The sequence below is a fragment of the Cuculus canorus genome, chromosome 5 (genome assembly GCF_017976375.1).
Source record: "Cuculus canorus isolate bCucCan1 chromosome 5, bCucCan1.pri, whole genome shotgun sequence".
Classification (NCBI taxonomy): Eukaryota; Metazoa; Chordata; class Aves; order Cuculiformes; family Cuculidae; genus Cuculus; species Cuculus canorus.
The window spans coordinates 13,925,775-13,950,372 of NC_071405.1; the positions used below are offsets into that span (position 1 = coordinate 13,925,775).

The 24,598-nt window shown below is 42.5% G+C and overlaps 1 protein-coding gene across 2 annotated transcripts; it reads left to right on the forward strand.

Moving 5' to 3' along the window:
• Positions 1-2,832: 2,832 nt before the first annotated feature.
• CSRP3 (cysteine and glycine rich protein 3) lies at positions 2,833-20,168 on the forward strand. Of its 2 annotated transcripts, none has more exons than XM_054067961.1 (6): positions 2,833-2,951; positions 9,963-10,094; positions 14,998-15,166; positions 16,708-16,843; positions 17,533-17,626; positions 19,472-20,168. In XM_054067961.1, exons 2-6 carry the CDS (start codon positions 9,983-9,985, stop codon positions 19,552-19,554), a joined length of 594 nt encoding a protein of 197 aa, XP_053923936.1. In that variant the 5' UTR covers positions 2,833-2,951; positions 9,963-9,982; the 3' UTR covers positions 19,555-20,168. The 2 variants fall into 2 exon arrangements, with proteins under 2 accessions (XP_053923936.1, XP_009562554.1); XM_009564259.2 differs by lacking the exon at positions 2,833-2,951 and adding an exon at positions 5,060-5,206.
• Positions 20,169-24,598: the final 4,430 nt, after the last annotated feature.

A 24,598-nucleotide genomic window follows, 5' to 3' on the forward strand; every position in this document is an offset into this window, starting at 1 on the left:
AACCACCTGGTGGCAAATATCACACCCCCAGTACTGAAGCACTTTGTCACTGCTGCAAACAACGTAAGGTCTGGCTTCTAGGCGGAGGGAGCCCATCTCTTGGACATAACCCACATCTTACAGAGGCAGGATCGCTAGTTTCTGCTTTCTAGCCAAGATCAGTGTCAGCTTCCAACTGTTGTTTCTCCCCTGTCTCAAACAGGTTAACTTAAACCAAGAAGGGTGAAGCCTCCTCTCACAGCTCACTCACTTTGGATGACAAAGAATAACTAACAAATTCAAGGAAAATAGAGGGTGGAATGTGCCAGTCTGTCCAAATATGGACAGAAGAAATGCTAGCCAAGCCCAAGATTCAGGTTGGACTGGGTAAAACATGTAGTTAAAACAGCCAACACAGTTCAAATTAACTGGCTGGGATTGTTTATTATTATTACCTAAGAAATTAATAATTGTATAAAAAAATTATTACATAATCATAACGCAAGATCACTTTACAATACAAAACATACCTGACAAAATAGGATCACTATTGAAATAGTCCTACATGAGGGGAAGAGAAGAAAAGCTGGAAAATTGAAGAATTCTCACTGCAGCAGCAGGTAGATTTTGTTGCCCTCCTCTGAAGTGGTAGCCGATTGACCATCCTTACATCTGCAATCAATTTCATTCTAGAAGCAGGAAGGCTAAGGTCTACAGAAACTTGCATTACTCTAAAGAAACAAGCTACAAACCTTTCATTTTTTTGACACCACAACTGACAGAGTAAGAAACTGCAGTAATTAGGCCTGAAGAAATGGTCTTCTCAAATTGTGCTCTGTTGTGAAAAACTGAGCATCCATTCTGACCTGCTGCCCAGCATCCCTTGGCTCCCATCAAAATGCAGTTGCTTTCTTTTTCACATAGGCTTTGTAACACTGAGCACTTTACTTTGGTTCATTTTGCAGGCTGAAAAACTAGCACTTCTCTGCTTCAAGTATCCTACTTCCCAAAAGAGCTGCATTTCACACTGAGCTCGCTGCTCTTTCCTGCCTCACCACCCTCGCATGTGACCCGTGTACCTGATGTGCTCTGTTGCCAGGCTGTAGGAAAGTTCCTCTGATCCTCAGATCCTTTCGATACGCTGCATTCTAGTTCTCTGAGCAGTGATTTTCAATCCCTGCCTTTGATTTATAGAAAATACTATGTTCCCACTCCAGCAGGAATATAAATATTCATGTATGTGTATTTTCCAGTCACGTATTCATGTCTGTTCTTCCAGTCTCAGGTACTGATAACCACAGTGGACCAGGGATTATCTGAAATGCCAACAAACCCGTATGGGTCCGGCTGCTCCTTTTTGCTAAGAAGGGCCTCTCAACAGGACCCACTTCCTTATGGGGCACAAAACACCTGGGGTAGCACAGGACAGAAATGAAGCAACACCCAATACTAGAGAACTAAAACTTGTTCCCTGCCTTTCCCCATTCAATTCTCTAACAAACTCAATGGGAAAATACCTACTGACTTATTCAGGCAAAATCTTTCTCCGCAGATTTCCCTGCAGTTGGTTATGGTGCAAATCCAAGTACGTAAGTAAAGACTCAGTTCCCTCAAATATCAAGGGTCCCAGCTTATTAATCACCAAGGCTGCAAACACAAAGTCATTACAAGGTTCTTAGCACTTCCCCGGTGCCGCAACAGCGAGCGCAGTCCTGCTCAAACCCCTCCTTTCTGTTACAACCTCCTACTTTCCCTCATTTGGGTCCTAACACCCTCATACCAAGTACACCATCATCTCTGCATTCAGCCTTACATGACGTAGGCAGAAGAGTTCTGTTGACTATCCGGGAGGAACGACCAAGAAAGGATAAGTCCAGCTCTCCTGCTCAGGAAAAGAGTCCTCCAGCTTCACATGAAAGACCCATCTCTGTATTACAAAATCTTTGCTGGACTCAACAGCCAATGGACCTACAGCCTCCTAAGAGTTTCCAAAGTAGCCTCCTAAAATCCTAAAAAGTGACACAGATCTAGCATCTAATTCCTTACACTTCCATGGAAGTCCCAAAGTTGAGAATGTCAGCTTCAGGCTTCTAGTGTTTAACCCCCAGGCTTAGCCCTTTCCCACACAGTAAAGCCCACGATGCTGAACAAAGATTCTGAATTCAGACATCCCTTTAGAAAATGAGAATTAGCTTCCAAATCTTTTAAGCACTTAAAAGAAAGCCCTATAAAAAAAAAACAACCAACTTTACATACCTCATACTTTAGTTTCCATATCTTCAACATGTCCACAGCATCATCCATTTCCAAGGAGCTCAGTGAAGCATGGCAAATACAACTGCAACAATATGACACGCTGAACATTATACACATTAAATACCCATCTCATGCCTAAAATCAGTAGAAAATTAAAAATTAGAGTGAAAAGCCCAATTCTCTGCACCCTAAAAGACAAATCTGTTGTGTCTATCCAATCATGCACTGCTGAGTGAAGTTCTATTTGATTTTAAACTGTCAAGTTCCACAGGTTCCTACAAACAGGTCTCAATTTATTTAGTTTGGTAAATTATTCGGCAGTGTGGCCATTTATGACTAAGTCCTCATTTCAGGAACCGTTATTTTATGATTCCCATTTAAGCCATGCAGTAGCAATTATAAAACGCTATCTTTATTTCAGATTGATTCGACTGCTGTTAGGAATGCCCTCCAGGTGTAATCTGAGGGGCTGCATTGTTGTCCACCTACTCACAAGTGGACAGAAGGGAACAAAATGCCAGGCTTTTGTCAGAGGTTATTTTCAGCTTGGTGATAGCAATGGCATTGCTCAGATCCCTGAAACTCTCTCTCATTCCCCTCCCCTTCCAGCCTATAGGGCTGACAGCAGTGGACACTGCATTTAAAGAGGGCAGGAATCCCTTGCGTTCAAACCCTTCGAGGCCTGAGAAAACAGGGAGAAACACCACAGGACTCCGGTAAGTCTATCATATATCGGGTTCTGCCAGGGCTGTCTGATAGAAGGGTTGGGGGTATTTATTTCTTAACAGGTAGCAGAAACTGCTCATTCCCTGAGCAAAAAAAATATGTTGGTATAGTACAGAAATACGAGTCCTGCAGAGCTGAGAGCTGTATATTTTAGGTCTGGAGTGGCCAACTGAAAGATAGATTCTTCTGGGCTCCTCAGCCTATGGAGTAGCCACAAGGATGGGGCTGTGGAGATCCTCCTTCATGACATACGCCTGGAGTACATGCAAGTCTGGATAACATAAGTTTGAGAATGTTTAAAACATTTGGTTACAAAGATGCTGAATTATGCTTTCCACAAATAAGTTGTCTTTATACATGCACTTTTTAAAGCATACAAATTTACCAGCTTTCATAATTTCTCAGACAGAAGTATTCTAGAAGTAAGGAAAAAAAAAAAAACCAAACTGACCAAATTCCCCCCCAAAATACTTAATGTCAGTGACCAATTGGTTCTAAATCAAATCAAAAGAATAATTCTATGCAGACTTGACAGAAAATAAGAGCTCGAATAGTTTGGTTGGTTGTTTTTTTAAGTGATTTATTTTGAACAGTTTTCTACCTAGAGGTAAAATTAATTCAAAGATTAAAGCCTTGGACACAGATAAAATAATTCTGTGCTCGATCCCCAAAATCATGGCACCATTTCACAGCCTAACAGTTTTGCTTGGCACTTAAAAGACTTAGTGTCTGGATAAGGATTTAGAGAAGGATCCTGTGGGAGAGGCAAAGTGAAAGTTGATAGTCCAGGATTAGGTGTGGAAAATGCAACAGGCCGTTTGCACAGCAGGATGCAGTTTCCCATAGGCACATGGGGAACCGCACTGAACTCTGAGCACATACATGCAAGTATGTGTGTGGGGTGGCTGTCGAGTCAGAACTAAGAACCTTGTTCTGCTGTCAGGGTGTCGTATTTTTTGGAGGTGCAATCTTAGGTTTCTGCAGAAGTGTGCATCAAGGAAGTTTTAAACAAATATGGCTTTACTGTGCTAGAAAATAATAGATAATTTGGAAGGATACAGCTTTGCATGTGACTTGCTTTATATCCGGTCACTCAAAATCTGTTTCAGAAGGGCTTGTGTATCTTAAGAGTGACCAGTGTCAATAAAAAAAATCAATATTTACTTTCCCATGTCAGTGTGGAAATTCCCATCCCTTGATCTCTATCTGTTCTCTTATTGTAGAAGTAAAGGAAAAATACCAGTCATTATGAGATTGGAGCAGAGGCCAAGTGTTTGACACAAATGTAGGCAGCCTGACCTAGTAGGAAGTGTCCCTGCCCACGGCAGGGGGGTTGGAACTAGATGATCTTTAACATCCCTTCCAACCCAAACTATTCTATGACTAATAAAATTTTCCTGTATCCATAGTCCATTGAATGCACTGGGATATAAGAAATATAGTTATAAATACGTAGTAATACTGCATCTTCATCAAATGAGCTCAATCTTCAATCACAAACGTTTTCTCTGCTGTGAATCTATTCCACTGAGAGAAAACACTTTCTGCAGTGCAATGCATTTTGACAAAAAACACCTTCAAGCAGAGAAGCAGCAGCAGGAATCGTGCTTTACTCTGTAGACACATCAAGATAAAACATCCTGAGCGGTGGTTGCAAAGAAAAACTATAGCAGCTTTTAATAGCTAATTTAATAAAGGAAGTTCTATATTGTTACCTCCATGGTGCTGAGGAGGGGAGTAGCAGTAAGGACGGTCAAATGAGTCACTGGTGGTCATGGGACAGGTCAGCAGCAGAGCTGTGATTAGATAGCAGCATGAAGTCTTCGCTGCATTGGCATTGCCCACAGGCTTTAGCTGGGAAAAGAATTTCACATGTAGCCTTGATATATGCATTTTAATGGAGATAGTGATTTAATTTTGTATTAGCAGTTTGGTATTGGTATTAATAAATATATTTATATATTAGGTAAGGAGTCAGTTTTCTTATATTTTTAACCGAGTCTAGACCAAAGAGATAGCTGGGACTGAAAGAAAGATCCAAGGCACATTCTATCTATTGGTCCTGGTTCAGCATTTCTGCCACTGTTTCTACCAACAGCCACGAAGACAGACATTGCCCATTCTGTTTATCCTCTTCAAAGTCATTCTGTAGCACATGTGGCACCCTGAGATAAACCTCAAAGCCACACAATAAGTGACTCTGCAGTCTGTTCAGAGATTACTTGAGCTCTAAACTATCACACAGGTAAGTATTTTGAAGGGAAAATCTCGTGTTTAGCAATAAAATGCCAAAATTGCTTCCAACATCTTTTCCACTTGCACCCCACTGTCTAGCATTAATGCTGCCTTGTAGTCCTCTACAAAACTTCACCAGGCCAGTACTACATCCACTTCCCGTTTAGATCAATGGATCTAAGTCTATTTTTGGATTACATTCTTATCAATAGCAGTCCGATTAGAGTGAGGCACTCCGTGACACTTACGTGACACCCAGATTTGTTCGGTATGACTAACAGCTCAACAGAAGACGACTTGCATTTTTTCATGCCTGTGCAGAGCCCAGAAACACTTCAAAGGCTTCCTTGCTCTGCTCTAGCCTACACAGTAGTGTTACAAGCCCTAAATAACGAGAAGCACGTATCCTTGGCTGCACATCACGTGTGTAAAAATTGTACTCCATATAGTATCTTCATTTTGAAGAGGAACATTATGAGCAGCTGAATACTATTAGAGGAAGACCAAGAACACTCCTCTAGCTTAACAGTACCATGAGTGCCTGCCAACATGTCACAACATTAATACTCTAAAGTTTCTCTGTCACATGTTTCATACATCTAGGTTGTGCCCACTCTACTTCCCACTAGATCGCCAAAACCTAACACAAACCATATAGTTAGTAGTCACTGCAAGTTAACCAGATTTAGACACCAAGCTTCTGGAAATTTCAAGGGGAGGTATTCAAGGCCAGGTTGGATGGGGCCTTGGGCAGCCAGGTCTAGTGGGACATGTCCCTGCCCATTGCAAGGGGGTTGGAACTAGGTGATCTTTAAGTTCCTTTCCAAACCAAACTGTTCTACGAGACTATGATTTAGATACTGACACCCAATGAAATTAAGTAAAATGAAGACTTTAGGTAGATTTTTTTTTCCCCTATGGCAAACAGGAGACTGAGTTCTATTTGCATGTAGAAATGATGGAGATTTATCTACAGTTAGATTTTAGATAAGTAGAAAACAATGAAAGCCATATATGCCATGGAACTTCCTTGCTCATTGTAAAACTGCGGCACAGGTGGCATCCAGAGGGATGGCCACTGCAGTTCACTGTTCGGAGAAGTGAACAAAGCAAGGACACAAAGAACATGGACCTGCCCTGGCACCTCACCTAGCTGTTAAACCAGCCAGTGCAGACATCACAGCACACGCTGCTGTTCTTACGCTAGTATCCTCATGGGAATGCTTTTAGTGTGACTTCTTTCTCCTACAGCTTCCCATCAGGTGATGCCAAAAAACATGGAAAATGTGTATGCATGCCCAGTCATGTTACTATAATTAGCCTCAAGAGCAATGCTTCTTTTAAGAGCTCCAGCCACAGCCCGTAAGAGCACAAGATTTGATATCGCACATTATCAGACTTGTTCAGAGATTATTTTTTTGCCTTCAGTAATGATGTAATTAGGGCTGCTTTCTAACAAGCATCCCATTGCACAGATAGAGATGCTTCGCCCATCTTTCACTGGAACTAAAACAGCCAAAGCAGTTTTACAGAGACTGGAGGTGCAAATCGTTCTCCTTCCAGGCAGCTCTTGGTGCCGCTCCAGTTGGGAAGGGATTCAATTGGAAACTTGACCTGAAAGAACGCTGCAGACACAAAAATCTCATTATAATTTTCAAGAAAGTGCCACAAAACTGACTTTTACCTCCCATCACTCTTTTTTCTTCAAAAATGTCTGCAGCATTATTTGAACTATTTTTATAAGAGAAAAAAATGGCACAAAATACTGAAAAATAGGAGAAAATAAATAATGGTGGAATGAGACAATAAGATTTTACCCACATGACAGATTTCTCTCTGTTCCTTTGTCTCCCATCTAAAAGAAATGGGAAAAAGATTTTAACAGAGCTGTTCAGTAAGAAGGGACCAAATTCATAGTCTGTTCCTTGGATGCAGTTATTTTTGTTTCTTATTTCAGCTACATGAGAGTTTTTGCTTCTTACTTGTTACATTACAGATAAACAGAGGTAGAGGTAAGCCGAGTTCTCTTTTCCTTTCTGCATCATTACTGTTTCTCAGCTGTCAGAGCAGTCTGGCTGGTGAACAGACCCTCTCAAGGGTCTGAAAAAGCTGAAAGATGCTGTTGCTGGATGACAGCAGAGGACAAGGCTGACTGAGCTGGGGAGGTTGGTTGGCTGAGCATAAATCAGCCTCAAAAAGAGAGGCAGAGATTGGATCTTGTATGAGGATGACAGGTACGCTGTCTACAGCAGGTAACAGTCACAGCAGTGAATAATTACAGGGAGTTAAGGACATACCAATAACCACAGCACTAAAGCAGAGATGTTTGGATATGCATTGCTATCAAACACTGATAAAACATGCTCACATTATTCTATCTTCAGTGCTATTGCTTCAACTCCAATTGCTTCACGCTCCTATGCTACCTTCCTTTTGCTGGACAGATGTCGCATACCATCGCAAGGGTTTTACTGTTAGAAGCGAGAAAGAAATCCCTTTTGCTTCAGCTTGCAGAGCTGCCACATGGAGATCATTCACTTCATTCTGAAATTCAGAAGATAGAGTACAAGAGTCACTAAGATGGTGATAAATGTGGGACATCAGTGTCCAGTGTACAGAAGTAGTAAAATCTTAGTTTAAAATGCAAGTCACTGAAAATCCCAGCTATGTTACATCACTGCTGTGATGAATTCCCCCCTCTCTCTCATTTGACCTCAGAAGAAAACTCTCAGGTAACAGGCCTGACTCAGCATTCAAAATCTTTTTCTTAGTTAAGAATATCTCACAGTGAATTTAATCAAAGGCAAACAGAACAAGCAGGCTTCAAAAGAACTATAATAAGAAGGTGACGGGTTTTCTAAGAAGGAAAAGGAAGGCCTGCGCCAGGGAGCTTGGAACAACCCGATAATACAATGTGCAGATGACGAGATGACGTCCCAGTCTTTCCAGAAACGATGACTCAAACAAGAAAACAGAAGGGCAAACCGTAGGTTGGGGTTGTTTCAGATGTGTGACAGCACAGTCATCAGCAAGGGCACTTAGTGAGCCTGCCATCAGGTTCCTGGCTCCAACGCTGCCCTCTTGGGTGACCTTGAGCAAACCACTACAATAGTAACAGGAATAGCTGGACCAGTAAATACTATTCTCCTTTTTTCCTCAGATGCTTAGATTCTGAAAACAATTTACAAAGAAAAACACACCTGAAGCATCTCAGGAATCTATTTGTTATTACTTCATCACAGCTGTGGCACATAGCAACGTTGCAACATTTTGATGAGACATTCAGCAACGCAACAACTTGTTTCTATTAAAGTGTCCTCTGAAATAAATCCATATCTGTTAAACTTCAAGGGGGAATCATGCAGGTGTGAACTGTATAAAACGGTAAACTGAAAGAGGGGATATTCAGATGAAGTATTAGGAACAAATTCTTTACTGTGATGGTGGTATGGCACAGGTTGCCCAGAGAAACTGTTGCTGCCCCACCCCTGGAGGTGTTCAAGGCCAGGCTGGATGAGGCTTTGAGCAACCTGATCCAGTGAGGGTATCCCTGCCCATGGCCAAGGGTTGGAACTAGATGGGCTTTAAGGTTCCTTCCAACCCAAACCATTCTATGATTTCATCCTAACACCAAAAATTGACTTTATACATATCATCGAGGAAGCTCATGTGGCACTGGATGAACTAGTACTTGCTTTGGAGAGGTGTAAGTAATACTCTATGCTGTCTCTTAATGAAGAGTCTAGGTAGAATACCGTTCTGTAGAAAATTTAATGCCTAATACTGTCCACGTGTCTGCTTAGTTTGTTTATAAGAAAAATTGCCTTACAAAACCCAATCAACACACAAAGCAAAAGCTTACGAAAAAAAGAAATTTTTTCTTGAAAGAAAATTACTGTTTCTTGGAAAGTAAATCCTAGATCCACTCCTCCAGAAGAGGTCTGAGTGATTCTGGCATTTTTTTTTTTTTTTTTACTGAAACACCTCATAATCATTTCACATTTACCCACAACAACATATTGAGCTAACGCACAACCTTACTTACAAAAGAGGGTCACACAGGACAGAGGATTCAGACTGTCCCTGCTCCCTGAAGCACCAGACTAGCATCCTCTCCCATAATTCCTGCTACCACATGGCTAAGTAGGATATGCTGGCTACCACTGTGCCTCAAAAATTTACACCAGGCACAGCTCCCAACAGCAAGGAAGGTCTTCCCAGGTCTCCCCTACTCCGCAGGACCAACCACACACAACGTGTGCAGACCTTCAGCTACCATCTCATCTCTCTGCTACCAGATAATCTCCAAGTACTGTGGGGGAATTCATAGAATCATAAGGTTGGAAAAGACCTTTGACATCATCAACTCCAACCGTACCTGTCCACTACTAAATCATATCCCCAAGCACCTCATCTACTTGTCTTTTAAATACTTCCAGAGATGGAGACTATCAATCTCCCTGGGCAGCCTCTGTCAGTGCTTGATAAGCCTTTCTATGAAGAAATTTTTCCTAATGTCGTATCTAAACTTCCCTTGACACAGCTTAAGGTCATACCCTCTTGTCCTATCACCTGGGAGAAGATACCAACACCCACCTCTCTACAATCTCCTTTTAGGTTCACATTGAGCAGATATTGGCTTGGAACCACCTTGCAACAGCAGCTGACTGGAAAGAGGGGAGAAATAAAAAAAATAAATAAAATCAAGCTGTTCTGTTCAAAATAATTTTTGCTCTTGTATTTATTCATGCAATTTGATTTTCTAGGACACTTGTCAGGTATAAGGATGCCGAACTGGGGAGGTGGAGCCAAATGCGGTGCCTGTGAGAAGACTGTGTACCACGCTGAGGAAATTCAGTGCAACGGAAGGAGTTTCCACAAGACATGCTTCCTCTGCAGTAAGCTGGACTACACTGTTTTAACCTCGCAGTACTCCCATAGCTCTGTAAAAACCTTCCATTAAAGCTAAATTTACTTTTGTATTACTTTGCATGCAATAAAGAATCTTCACAGTTGCCCCAATTCAACATGTTTGCTCATACAGCAGTCTTTTAAGTGCCCTAAGCAACATACAGGATGGTAGAGGCAACCAGCATCAGACAATTTCAGCAAGGGAAAGTTTTGAAAAGCTTATGCATCTTACTTTTGGGAGAGCTTGCAGTACAGGGCAGCCATATATTAATCATCCTACCTCATGTTCAGCACAGGGAGAGTGGTTCTGGTCCAGTGCTCTCTAGAAACCTAGACACAGTTTTCCTATCCTTTCAGTAAGGGAGGGATGGAAAATGACCGTATCTGTTTTTAAAGCAGCAGCCAGTTCTCTGAAATGCCAGTTTGCCACTCCCTAGGAACTCGTAACAGTCAGGCTCAGTTTTCTAACCCTTTGCCCTGAGCAATCTGCCTCTCGGGCTCCCAGGTTTTCTTTTTCCAAACATGGCTCGGATGGGACACTAGAGTGCTGCATAATCACAGTATCTACGTCCATCTCCAAGAAATCCTGCTTTCCATCCCACAACATAGCATATTATAGGTTCGTTTCAAGTTGAAAAGTCCACAAGAAGTAAACAAACAGCACTTATAAGACAGAAGTGCGTATGAACAGGATCTTATAGGAAATGGTTACTTTCATCGTGAATCCTGACATTAATACATTTCACACAGAAAAGCCAAAAAACATCAAAATCACCCACTAAGTGCCTCAGTCTCCTCCTTCCCTATATTTTTTATACAGTCCCACTTCACTTTTTTTCACTCTACACACCTCAAATGTTTGGCAGTTTGCTTCCAGGAATTCTGCTTTCTCTGCAGAATAGCCAGCACTTGAAAATTTGGAGAGAAGGTATAATTTCAGCTCTTTCTGCCCTTTGTGTAGAGAGCAAACAATTTGATACGAACAAAGGACAGCTAAAGAGTTTGTTTTGCTGACAATGCTTGAGATTTAGTACCTCTGCAGAATGGTTCCAAGCACAACAGCTTAGAAGCCATGGAAACTGTTTTCCACCCTCCTTTCCTGGATGGATAGAGAATTCTCACTTGGAAGCATGAGACTGATATTACGTGCTTAGCTGACACAGTGCAGCACTATGCAGAATCAGTCAAAGGACACACTTGAGTTGTCTTTGCCTTTCTTTCAGTGCCCTGAAAGTGGTGCCTAAATGACTGAGTCAGAAAGAATTACCTCAAAAAAGTTTTAAGTTAGTTGACAACCTTCAGTCAGTTCTGGAAAAACGATAGAGATCTCCCTGTTGAAAACTAGAGACTTCTTATGGCTTCCATGCACTGCCTATAACAATTAATACTTGATATCAGGGAAACTACAGGGAGAGGGACATGATGTGAAAGTCATAAGAAAACCTTTAACTGACCTTGAGCTTTATCAAATACTAGAAAATGACACAACAGAAGACAACAAATGAGTAGACTAGCCAGTGTCTAATAAAACTAAACAGCTGTCAAAAGGGCACAGTTCATAATATTTATCTCCTATCTAATACTGGAACAGGTTTAAGCTTCATTCTTAGCACAACTGATTTTTTTTTTTTATATGATTCATGATAAAAAACATACATCCATTAACTCGGTTTGTTTGGTTTGTTGTGGGGTTTGGTTTTGATTTGGTTGGTTGGTTAGAGCTGGAGAGGTTTACTTAGTTCAGGGTTTGGGGTTTTTTTTGTTTGTTTGTGGTTTTTTATTTGCCCCTTGTATTCATAAGTCTGAATTAAATTATTAATAGGTTAGATATAAAAAAGCATTCCCAGCAGAAGTTGTTTAAGGTCAAAAACTAAAGATGCATTTAAGACCAGCTGGCATATGAGAGGTATGTTAACTGGCTTTACTTCTTTCATGTTTCTCACACACTAATCAGGAGCTCAGGATGACTCCATATCATGTATCATACTCACAGGCTTTTCAATGAACCAATTACAGGACTCCATTTCTCAACAGAAGACAAACAACCCTCCCTGACCTAATCTCAGGCACAGAAACAGTTAAGCTATTTAGCTGAGCTTTTCTACATCCTTATATTAAACATATTTGAAATATATTTTATATTTTACATTCCATTTGAGCAGACACACAAAACACCAGTATTTTTCGACTAAAGATTTAAATTTGGGCAAAATTATAAACAACTCAAACTAACCTGCTAACACAGTAAGACTCAGACAAATTGAACTACAAATCACACTCTCTCCACTCCAAAGTTTTTTCCCTACATAAATGTCTTTCCAGCAAGTCCTCCTTCCTGTGCAGATTGCCGTTTACCTACCTTGTTTCCCTGCCAGCTTTTACTTAAGCCGCAGCTGTGCCGGACATTTGGCAGGATCTTACACCATCAACCTGAAACTTCTTCGTGCCGGCCCATGAACAGTATCTGTTGGCAGATGACAGGTCTCAAAAGTTATTTCAACAATAGCACTTCAAGGGCTTCTGCTCCATCTGTCGTGGTACATTGATACCCTATCCCTCAAGTGCCAGAAATAGAAACGCTTTATCTACTACTAGAGTTTCCATCATCCTGTAACTCCTTTAGCAAACATAATTATCATCTCAAAGCAGAAGAGACTGCAGCAGGATGAGATCAGGTTCACACATTTACAGAAGCCCTTAGTTTTATTTCTATTATCTAAAAAGGTCCTTGCAAATTATTTTCCTCTCTAAACAGTGCAATGATAAAATTAAAGGCACAGAGGCTGCAGTATCAGTTTAAGTACTCCGATGTGGGCGAATCTTAGACTTACAGCAGGACAGTCAAAATAAACATGGGGGGAAAAGGAACAAATATAACACTTAGCTAGCTCTTCTAGAGCCTGAACTTCCAATCACTTTCAATATTTGCATATTTTACAGGTCCCTGTTACTTCCATGAGCTAAATAACTTTATTTTCCAAGCTACCAACAGCTCACACATGACTGCAATGCCCTCTATGGATCAGGCTCTTGGTCAAGGGGAGCTGTAGAGCAAGTTTTTCCCCTATTTCCCCCCCCTCCATTAACCACTGTTGAAACTGAACAATTTGTAAGAAGTGTTAAAAATGTAATTTTTAAGCATACTACAGAGCCCCAATTTTCTACAGGTGCTCCAAACTGAAAGCTTTGTCCTCTCTCAATGCAGCAAGAGCTTTCTCATGCAGAGTTCCCAAACCAGCACAGCATACACAGTCACTGAGAAGATGGGGAGAGTAGCTACTAATCTTTTCCATTCATTATTGTCCCATCCCCGGTACAAGCAGCAAGGAGATCCACTGGACCAGTAACAGCCTCTAAACACTGACCAGGTTTCAGATGAGCAAAGAACTAGGGAGAGAGCAATCTACCTTCCATGACCACTTGTTGAGAATAATCATGCATAAGCCCTGCCTCAGCAATGCTCGTTAGCTCTCGGTGCAGCTTGTGTTTCTCAGAACATGGATACTTGCTTACGGAGATCCCCACCTAAGCACTCAATAACTTTTGGTCCTTCCACGTTGAGGCTAGGGTTAAAGTAGTGCTATATAGGATATAACTTGTACCCAATTATGAAAGTTGGGCATTCATAAAGCACAGTCAGTCCAAAAGTCTTCCAGAGCTTTCCTAGCGAGCTAAGCTAAGCATCAGTTCTCTGTAAGGAGCATGACTTGGAAGAGGTCTCTGGTTTTGGAATGGCTATTGTAATACTCTTGCCAGCCATACCCTGGGCTGCATCAAAAGAACCATGGCCAGCAGGTCAAAGGAGGCGATTCTGCCCCTCTACTTGGCTCTAGTGAGGCCTCGCATGGAGTATAGCATCCAGATCTGGAGCCCTCAGCACTGGAAGGACACGGAGCTGTCGGAGCAGGTCCAGAGGAGGCCACAAAAACTGAGGACAGAAGTACTTCACCTACAAGGATAAGCTGAGAGAGTTGAGGTTGTTTGGCCTGGAGAAAGCTCCAAGGAGACCTTAGAGCAGCCTTCCAGTACTTAAAGGAGACTATAAGAAAGATGGCGACAGACTCTTTAGCAAGGCCTGTTGTGTCAGGACAATGAGTAATGGTTTTAAACTAAGGGAGGGAGGATTTAGACTGGATAAAAGAAGTTTTCTACAATGAGGGTAGTGAAACACTGGCACAGGTTGCCCAGAGACGTGGCAGAGGCCCCATCCCTGGAAACATTCAAGGTCAGGTTGGATGGAACTCTGAGCAACCTGATCTGGTTAAAGATGTCCCTACTCCTGCAGGGGGGTTGGACTAGACAACCTGCAAAGGTCCCTTCCAACCCAAAGTGTTCTACGATTCTGTGATCCTAGAGGCAGTCTAACAGAGCTGAAATTACCTGTCATTTGGGATCATTGCTTTGCCTTGCACTACAGCTCAAACAAATGACAATCACACCCTGCCTGACTCTGGACAGAATATGCACGTTACACTCTCTTTTAGAAACATGCTACATAAAACCAGCATGGGCTGACATGAGAAAACCACTACAGACTCAGTGACTATTTTGTAAGGTACAGACACATAGCAGAGTCAACATCCCTGCAACCACTGTTTTTTTGATACTTGGGAGTTGAAGATGACGTTCTCCAATCCACTGTAAGCTCCACAAATCTAGACAAATTTTCTTGTCAAGCCCATGATTTTTCTCGAGTTAAAGGGTAACTTTAGAGTGGCGTAGGAGCATGTTGTGTGCATGCACAATGACTTCAGCAGCAGCCCACAAAGGGCTAACACACCCTCCTTTTCCTGTACCTTCAAACATAAAAAATAAATGCTAATTGTAATTATGAACCACATAAATATGAACGTGCAAATGTTTACCTGTGCCCCTCTCTTTTGTTCTCAGTGGCTTGCAGAAAAGCTCTGGACAGCACCACAGTAGCAGCTCATGAATCCGAGATCTACTGCAAAACTTGTTATGGGAGAAAATACGGTCCCAAAGGCATTGGCTTTGGGCAAGGGGCAGGATGTCTCAGCACTGACACTGGTGACCATCTGGGCTTGAATCTGCAACAGTGAGTTACATCTGCTGACAGCACCTCTTTTTTTCAGACTAGACGTTAGGAAGAATTTCTTCACCATCAGAGTGGTGAGACACTGGAACAGGTTGCCAAGGGAAGCTGTGGCTTCCCCATCCCTGGAGGTGTTCAAGGCCAAGTTGGATGTGGCCTTGGGCAGCCTGATACAGTAGTATGTACCTGCCCATGGCAGAGGGGTTGGAAATATACGATCTTCCACGTCCCTTCCAACCTAACCTATTCTATGATTCTTTTCCTGATACTACCCGTCACTTTGAGGGGTATTTTAGATACTTTACTGTTTCCATAACAACATCCAGCAGAAGCAGCAGACTTCCATACGTCCTTACTTTCAGTGGAAGCTAATTTACCAGTTTTTCAAGATGTTCAGTCACTTTAAGCCTTCTTTATAAATTATCTCCTCCTTCAATGGGCAATTATTCTGCAGAACCAGCCTTTATGTGCCACCCCAGACGTAAATATTCACTGCAATTGTAATTTGCCATTAGTAGCAGTGTGATAAAGTCACATTCACCATTAAACCTGAGAATAGTTTTTCCTCTCGTCAGAGGCTAAAATACAGTTAGAGCAATAATCACACCACCACACACTGTTAACTCTCCTCTCAGTGGGGGAAATAATGTTTCTAAATCCTCCCCATGGCTCGAATAACACTAACAAACACACCAAGATATTTGAACAAAGGAATTCTAATGGGATACCATCTTCCAAAAGCCTCAGCTGCACATAATTATCTCTGACAGTACATTTCTAGAGTATTTTTTCCACCATTCTCCAAGCTGCACATTTCCTCATGAACAACGCTTACCTCTGGTATTACTACCAGGAAACCAATTAACCAATACGCTATGCAGGAAATAAAAGCTTAAATAACGTATTTATCTGTAGCTCCCTGTAAGATATGAATCCATTACAGATAGAGTTCTGTATCAGAAACTGTCACATCCTGTAGATTTAATGACCTGTTGCAGTCCAACAATCCAATAATTCAAAAACCATTCTGCGAGAGGCACAAAGACATAAGGCACAAAGTCCAGAAATACAAAGCAAAGCTACTTTTCTTGATGTGCTTTTGACCCTAGGCCAGCTACAACCCTCTTCCCTGTCCGAATGTTCCCGTGACTAATGAAACAACCACCTGCAAAGCCTAAGGTTCTTCCCAGCTCACCAAGTACTAGCAGATAGTTGGTTACAAAGAACAGAGAGGTTTTGAGCTTGTACTCACCTCTTGCCTCTCAATAAAAGCAGAATTTTCATTATTTTTCATGAAATATAATCTTTTCTGCACACGGCCACTGTCAGCTCCACGTACCCAGCCCTACATAGGTAACAGGTTTCAGCATCAGTTTTTCAATCACACAGAATACTTAACGATCATTTTCTCTCCTCCTGCCTTTTGCCCAATACCAGTCATTTAGCATTTTTTTATCCCTTCCCAAAAAATCATGAAATCATACACGTAGAAGGAAGAGAATGTTTTAAGTAGTATGTTAAAACACTGAAAACTTCTGTTCTAGGGGCTCCCCCAAGTCCACTCGCCCTTCTACACCAACTAATCCTTCCAAGTTTGCCAAAAAGATGGTAGATGTGGACAAATGCCCCCGCTGTGGCAAATCGGTGTACGCTGCAGAGAAGATCATGGGAGGAGGAAAAGTAAGTAGTTCCTATAGCACTAGAAGCAAAACACGCTCCTATAATGATGAAGTACGGCTCATAGGTCCTTGATCTTATAAATTTTTACTCATAGTCTTGATGAAGAAATAGAAGGATGAATTAGCTTATGAAGACCACAGGATTTTAAAGCTGAGAGTCTGCATTGGACTCTGTAGCAATTTGCTTTCTCTGACTTCTTGCACCTTGTTATATCTGAGGAACAACTCCCGGCTACAGTACAGATTGGCTCTACTGCTGTCATTTTACTAACATCTCTGGGGATGTTTATAATTTAAACATTCATTTGTAGTAGCAACTGCAGATAAATTTAAGAGATTCTGTGACTAGAAAAACAAAAGCTTGCCTCATAGGACATGCTAGCTCTCTGCTCTAGGAGCTCCCACTAGAATATTATCTCTGCATATCAAGGAAATGCCCAAAACAAGAATAACACCTGTAACATCCTCTACAGCTTTTCATTAGACCTCCATTAAGAATGAAGGCACCAGACAAGATCTTGATATGGAGTAAATGAGAAAAGTCTACACTAGAAAGATAAAAATGGAAACTGTAAGACCAATAAGACAATTTTAACCTTTTACACCATAAAAAGCAAAGGTTCCTTGCTTATTGTATCTGCTAGCCATGCATTTTCTGCAGTATATAATGACTTAACTTAATTTCCACAGCCTTGGCATAAGACATGCTTCCGCTGCGCTATTTGTGGAAAGAGTTTAGAATCCACAAACGTTACAGACAAAGATGGAGAGCTGTACTGTAAAGGTAAGATTTGTAATGAGCTGAACTGAATCAATGTGAAATTATTCTTTTTAAACCGAGCACTGCCATCATAATCCACCTTGATGCATGCTTAACAACTTCATGAAATGTCAAGTTTTTTCACAACTTTCTGAAAGCAAAGGAAAAAGCTATGGTAACATCACAGCTGCATCTTCTACTATTAATGTTAAAAATTTAAATAACCTTATGAAGTTCAACAAGGCCAAGTTCAAAGTCCTGCACCTGGGACAGGACAATCCCAAGCACAAATACAGGCAGCGCAGAAAATGCATTGAGAGTAGCACTTAAGAGAAGGGGATGCTGCTGGATGAGAAGCAAAATGTGAAGCTGTCAATGCTCACTTGTAGCCCAGAAAGCCAACCATTCCCTGGGCTGCACTGAAAGCAATGTGACCAGCAGGGTGAGGCAGGTGAACCTGCGCTTCTACTCTGCTCTTGTGGGACCTCACCAGGAGTTCTGCATTCAGTTCTGGAGTCCTCAGCACAGTAATGACATGAATCAGTTACAGCAATTCCAGTGGAGGCCACAAAGATGATCAGAGGGCCAGAGCACCTCCCCTGTGAGGACAAGCTGAGAGCGCTGGGGTTACTCAGCTTAGAGAAGCCTCTGGGGAGACCTTAGAACAGCCTTCCAGTACTTAAAGGGGGCTACAGGAAAGCAGGAGAGGGCCTATTTATGAGGAAGTGCAGGGAAAGAATGAGGGGGAACGGTTTTAAGCTGAAAGAGGGGAGATTTAGATTAGAAATTAGGAAGAATTCTTTTCCTCTGAGGGAGGTGAGGCGCTGGCCCAGGCTGCCCAGAGAAATAGTGGCTGCCCCATCCCTGGAGGTGTTCCAGGTCAGGTTGGATGGGGCTTTAAGCAATCTGATCCAGTGGGAGGTGTCCCTGCCCACAGCGAGGGGGTTGGAAACGGATGGACTTTAATGTCCCTTTGAACCCAAACCATTCTATCATTCTACAATTTTAAAGATCTATTTTTTCTACAAATATGATACCCTCTCAGCTCTGCCCTCAGACCGTTTAACAGGAACCTGCTGGGCAGTCTTGTACCTGCACTATCTCACTCACTAAAAAGAAAAAAATAAATCAAAGATACATATTTTCAAAGGTCAATTGTTTAAGGTCACAGCCCTAATTTGAATTCTTGCCAGTAAAATATAAAAAGATACTCCCACTGTATTGGTAGCACAGAAGATAATACATTAATGCTGAATTATACACCCAGATATTCTTCTCAGATCAAGAAAGTTCAGACTTCACTTGACTCACAGAAATAACTTAAGGGGGAAAATATGCTAAGTTTTTATATCCTAGGCTAAAATTCATAGAAGATCCTGAAGAATAATACTTGAGAGTTCTGTGGCCTTGAGTACAGTCTGACAACTGCAAGGGCTCATATCAGCACACTGGTAAAAACATGCTGACCATTACTACTTCCTTAGCAGAGTTGTGCAAAATAACTATACACACACTGGGGAGTTAAAACAGAATGGTTTAAACTACCATCAATAGCTTCTGGACTACACTCAAGTTCTTTTAATCTCCTTTGGAAATCTTTGACTTATTACTCAGGCTGTTTTATTTACAAAGCCCATTTTTGACTGAGTATTTTCAGGCAAGAAAGCAGGTTTAATGAAAATGTGACTTTTGGGTAACTCACAAATGTTATTGGTTTCACTGATAGAACCTGTCAACACTCCCGGTAAAGACACTATTTCAGATGTCCTTCCTTCTATTAACTTAATTTTGGTAGCAGTACTAAAAAGTCATTAACTTCTATATAAAAACACACAAAAAATGCCATTTACTTCCCTCCCTCTTTTGCAGTTTGCTACGCAAAAAATTTTGGTCCCAAAGGAATTGGGTTTGGTGGCCTCACTCAGGTGGAAAAGAAAGACGAGTGCGAATGAAGAGAAATAGATACAACAGACTCAAACTGCTGCAGATGCCACCAAATGATAGCTGTCACGTAAAACACTAAATGTCACATATTACTAAGAACCTAGGGCATTTGTTTTATATTTTCCACCTTGCAGGAAAAAACTGTGAGCTTGTATTTAAAAAAATTCTTAGAATAGCTTAAAAAAGTACAGTGATAAAACTAGATTCGTGTTTTGTTTTACATTAAAGACAAAACCCCTCATGGAACACTACTGCTTCTTAAACCAGTACTAACCACACTTTAGGCTGGGATTTAAAAGACTCTGTATACTGTCCCATTAAGACAGATACCTGACAGAGCAAAGGGTCAGAGCGTTTCGATTCAGGGTGTGTTTTCGTTTGTTCAGAACGTTCTTCTGTCTATGCTTCTACCAATCTAGTGGTGTTTTGAAGACACTGGCATTTTGTGTTACAGCAATCTAGATGTCATTCAGTTTGTGACAATTAAAAAGGATTTGAAATTCTTATCGCAAAGTGAGATATTTCTGAAGAACAACATTTTCTTGGAACACAGTGCTGTAAGTTTTGTAATTGTATGTTTTCAGGCTACAATAAATACTGATAGTGCTTCACGTTACTTCTACTTCAATTTGCTTGTGCTTTATGTTCTACAACACTGCAGCTAACTGCATTTCACTCGTGTATGGAATTGCCCATTTCTTAACTACAAGACAGCTGTTTCATTACTCTATTTTACTCCTATGTCAGTAGTTATAATATTAATTTTTCAGTCTGGATCTGTTTCCCTGCTGATTTCAATATATTACATAAATATTCATATATATGTTCATTTATTAAATACATCACCTAGTTTGACTCATCTTCAAAACCATACTGCCCAGCTGGCCACTCCAGAGGGACACTATTGCTTTCTCTTGGGAAGACATCAACTTCCTCTTTTTATTTACATCGCTGTTTTCTATTATCAGCGTATCCATTTTCATACACAAACAGGGGATATAAACCCACAAAACGTAAGACAGAGTCAGGCTCGCTCTTATCATTTTGTCCTTACCTGTTCCTAAATACCTCACTGGTGACATACCCCTTGATCCATTTCAGCCTCTAAACACACACTTAGAAGCACGAAAGCTCTGTTTCACTACATGTAAACCCTCCAAATACAAAGACTTAGAAGTTTTCAGAACATAAGCAATAGAATCACAAGGTAATTGTAGTAGTAAATTTTTAAATAAGAACATTCCTCTTAATTTTCATTATCTACAAAATAAAGCAAAAGGCATGTTACACCCCACTCTCAACACCAGCAGCGTTGGGGCCCACCCTGACCTACAGTTGGAAAGAGAGAGTGAAAAGGGTTCTTTTGGTCTCTGCACAGCAAACCAGACACCAACAAACCTCCCAAGATAAATTCAAACGCCGTATTTATTTTGGAGACAGCCAAATCACAAACCAGACACTTGGGTACACTCCGAGTTGCAACTCCTTAAAGTCACAAAACCACATCCCAACCTGTTCAGATCACATTCTGATACCCTGAACACAGCCAAGGTCGCTAAATAAACTACAACACAACTTAGATTTGATCCACCACACCATAACACCAAGGAAAAAGAAGGTACAGGAAGGTAGGTCAGAAAGAAGTAGCCGGGGAAGAAGAAAATTATCACCACTCCAATGGTGCACAACAGTTCCTCAGGAAAACTTGGTCTATCCAGCAGCAACTCTTCAGGAACACATGGCCCAGTAGTTCTTCAGCAATGCTTCAGGGTGGTTCCAAGGGGTAGTTGGCAAATGCTATTTATAAGGCAAGTCCATGCCCTATTACCACGTGAGGGCTGCATTTGCTGTCAAAGTCCTCGAACTGGGCATGCGCAGAAACTCCTTTTGTTCTGGAACTGGGGGCTCCAGGGTCACTAGGAGCTCCACAGACCCTTGCCAGAATAATCTCTGCCTGAATACTTTGGGTGTGCATGCACAGACACGTGATGGGCAGGACACCACCTACTGCTGCACCTCCTTCCCCACTCCGATGCCCACGACCACAAGCCCATCTGCAGGCAACGACTGGGGACAGTGGTGTCTGCTCCTACGACTCCTCCTCCCCTCCCATTGTTAACCAGAAGCCACAGAAAAGCTCCTCAGGCACATGCAGCCCTGCACTCAAGACAATGTTTAAGACACAAGAAATGCAAGTAAAGGAATGGGTCTTTAGAGGTGGGGTACAACAGAGGAGGAAAACATCTCCAGTCTTAAAGACACCAGTTCACCTAAGATATAACAATTAGGGGCTTGAATGCCATGAATTACCTCTTGGGTGTCCCCCGGATCATCAAGACATTCAAGAGACCTATTGGTTTAATTCCTAGAATTTGGAAAATCTGAAAACCCTGATTTGGGCAGAGTGAAAGTAACACCACTCCGCACTGTAATCCCGTATGTTGTTCTAGAGTGAGATATGAATAGTTTTCCACTGCAACTGTCACGTTAAACAGGAGATATTGTGACAGAGGGCTAAGGAGACTCTCTTGTCCCGTCACAAGGTTGAAAATCACAGAATCGCAAGGCTGGAAAAGACCTGCAGGATCATCAAGTCCAACCATTCCCATCAACCACTCAATCGTGCCCCTGAGCGTCTCATCCAGCCGTCTTTTAAATACCCCCAGGGAATGTGACTGAATCCCCTCACTGTGCAGCCTCTACCAGTGCCCAATGACCCTTTCTGCGAAAAATTTTTTTCTGATATCCAGCCTGAACCTCCCCTGGCGGAGCTTGAGGCCATTCCCCCTTGTCTTGTCTCCTGACACATGAGAGAAGAGGCCAGCTCCCTCCTCTCTACAACCTCCTTTCAGGGAATTGTAGAGAGCAATAAGGTCTCCCCTCAGCCTCCTCTTCAAGGCTAAACAACTCCAGTTCCCTCAGCCCCTCCTCATAAGACTTGTTTTCCAGCCCCTTCACCAGCTTCGTTGCTCTTCTCTGGACACGCTCCAGCACCTCGGTGTCTCTCTGGTCACACCATTTCTGATCCAAGCCAAGATGCCATTGGCCTTCTTGGCCACCTGGGCACACTGCTGGCTCACGTTCAGACGGATGTCAACCAACACCCCCACGTCCTTCTCCTCCAGGCAGCTTTCTAGCCACTCTTCCCCCAGTCTGTAGTGCTGCACAGGGTCGTTGTGCCCCAAGTCCAGGATCCGGCATTTGGCCTTGTTAAACCTCATGCCATTGGTCTCAGCCCAGCAGTCCAGCCTGTTCAGATCTCTTTGCAGAGCCTCCCTACCCTCCAGCAGATCCACACTTCCACCCAGCTTAGTGTCATCTGCAAACTTAGTCAGGGTACATTCGATTCCCTCTTCCAGGTCATTGACGAAGACATTGAAAAGGGCTGGACCCAGCACTGAGCCCTTGAGGACACCACTTGTGACCGGCCTCCAACTGGAGTTAACTCCATTTACCAGCACTCTTTGGGCCTGGCCGCCCAACCAGTTTTCCACTCAGAAGAGTGTGCGCCTGTCCAGGCCAGAGGCAGACAGTTTCCTAAGCAGAATGCTGTGAGAACCTGTGAAAGGCTTTACTGAAGTCCAAGAAGACTAAATCCTCATCCAGTAGTCGAGTCACTTTGTCATAGAAGGCAATCAGGTTAGTTTGGCAAGATCTGCCTTTCATGAACCAGTGTTGACTGGGCCTGATCACTCAGTTCTCTTGCATGTGCTTCATGATAGCACTCAAGATTACCTGTTCCATGACTTTCCCCGGCACTGAGGTCAGACTGACAGGCCTGTAGTTCCCTGGATCCTCCCTCTGACCCTCCTTGAAGATGGGCACAACATCAACCAGCCTCCAGTCAAGTGGAACTTCCCCAGTCAGCCAGGACCGCTGGAAGATGATGGAAAGGGGTTCGGCAACCACACCCGCCAGCTCCCTCAATACTCTTGGATGGATCCCATCTGGCCCCATAGACTCGTGAGTGTCTAACTGGGCAAGTAAGTCTCTAACTACCTCCTCTTGGAACATGGGAGCTTTGTTCTGCTCCTCTGAGTATGTACACACAGGGAACAACTTTCCTTACTACTAAAGACTGAGGTAAAGAAGGCATTAAGTAACTCAGCCTTGTCCTCATCCTTTGTCACAGTTGTTCCCTTTGCAACCAATAAGGACAGAATATTCTCCCTGGTCCTCCTTTTATTGTTAATGTATTTATAGGAAGATTTTTTTTGTTGTCTTTCACCAACTTGGCCAATCCGAGCTCTAGTTGGGCTGTAGCCCTCCTGATTTTTCCTCTGCACAATCTCACTTCCTCCCTGTAGTCCACCCAAGACACCCGTTCCTTCTTCCAAAATTCCTCTTCTTTTTGATGTCTACCCATATCTCCCTGCTCAACCAAGCTGGTTTTTTCGCCCCCCCGCCAGCTCATTTTCCGGAACATGGGGATGGCTTGCTCCTGAGCTGCTGGGATTTCCCTCTTGAAGATTACCCAGCCCTTGTGGGCTCCCTTGCCCTTAAGGACTGCCTCCCACAGCACTTTATCAACCAGCCTTCTGAACAGTCCAAAGTCTGCCCTCTGGAAGTTTAATGTGGCTGTTCTGCTAACACCCCTCCTCACCTCACCTAGAACTGAGAAACTCATCATCTCATGATCACTTTGCCCCAGGCTTCCTCCAACTGTCACATCCCCGACAAGGCCTTCCCTGTTCACAAACAGTAGGTCCAGGAGGGCGCCTTCCCTTGTCGGCTCTTTCACCAGTTGTGTGAGGAAGTTGTCATCCACACACTCCAGGAACCTTCCTCTCTGCTGTATTGTACTTCCAGCAGACATCTGGAAGATTGAAGTCTCCCACAAGGACAAGAGCTACTGAACTTGAGACTTCTCCCAGTTGTTCATAGAAGAGCTCATCAGCTTCTTCTTGGCTGGGTGGTCTATAACAGACTCCCATCACAATATCTGCCTTCTTGTGGGCTTCTCTGATTTTTACCCACAGACACTCAATCCTGTCATCACCATAATCAAGCTCAAGGGTATCAAAGCACTCTCTAACATAGAGCGCTACCCCA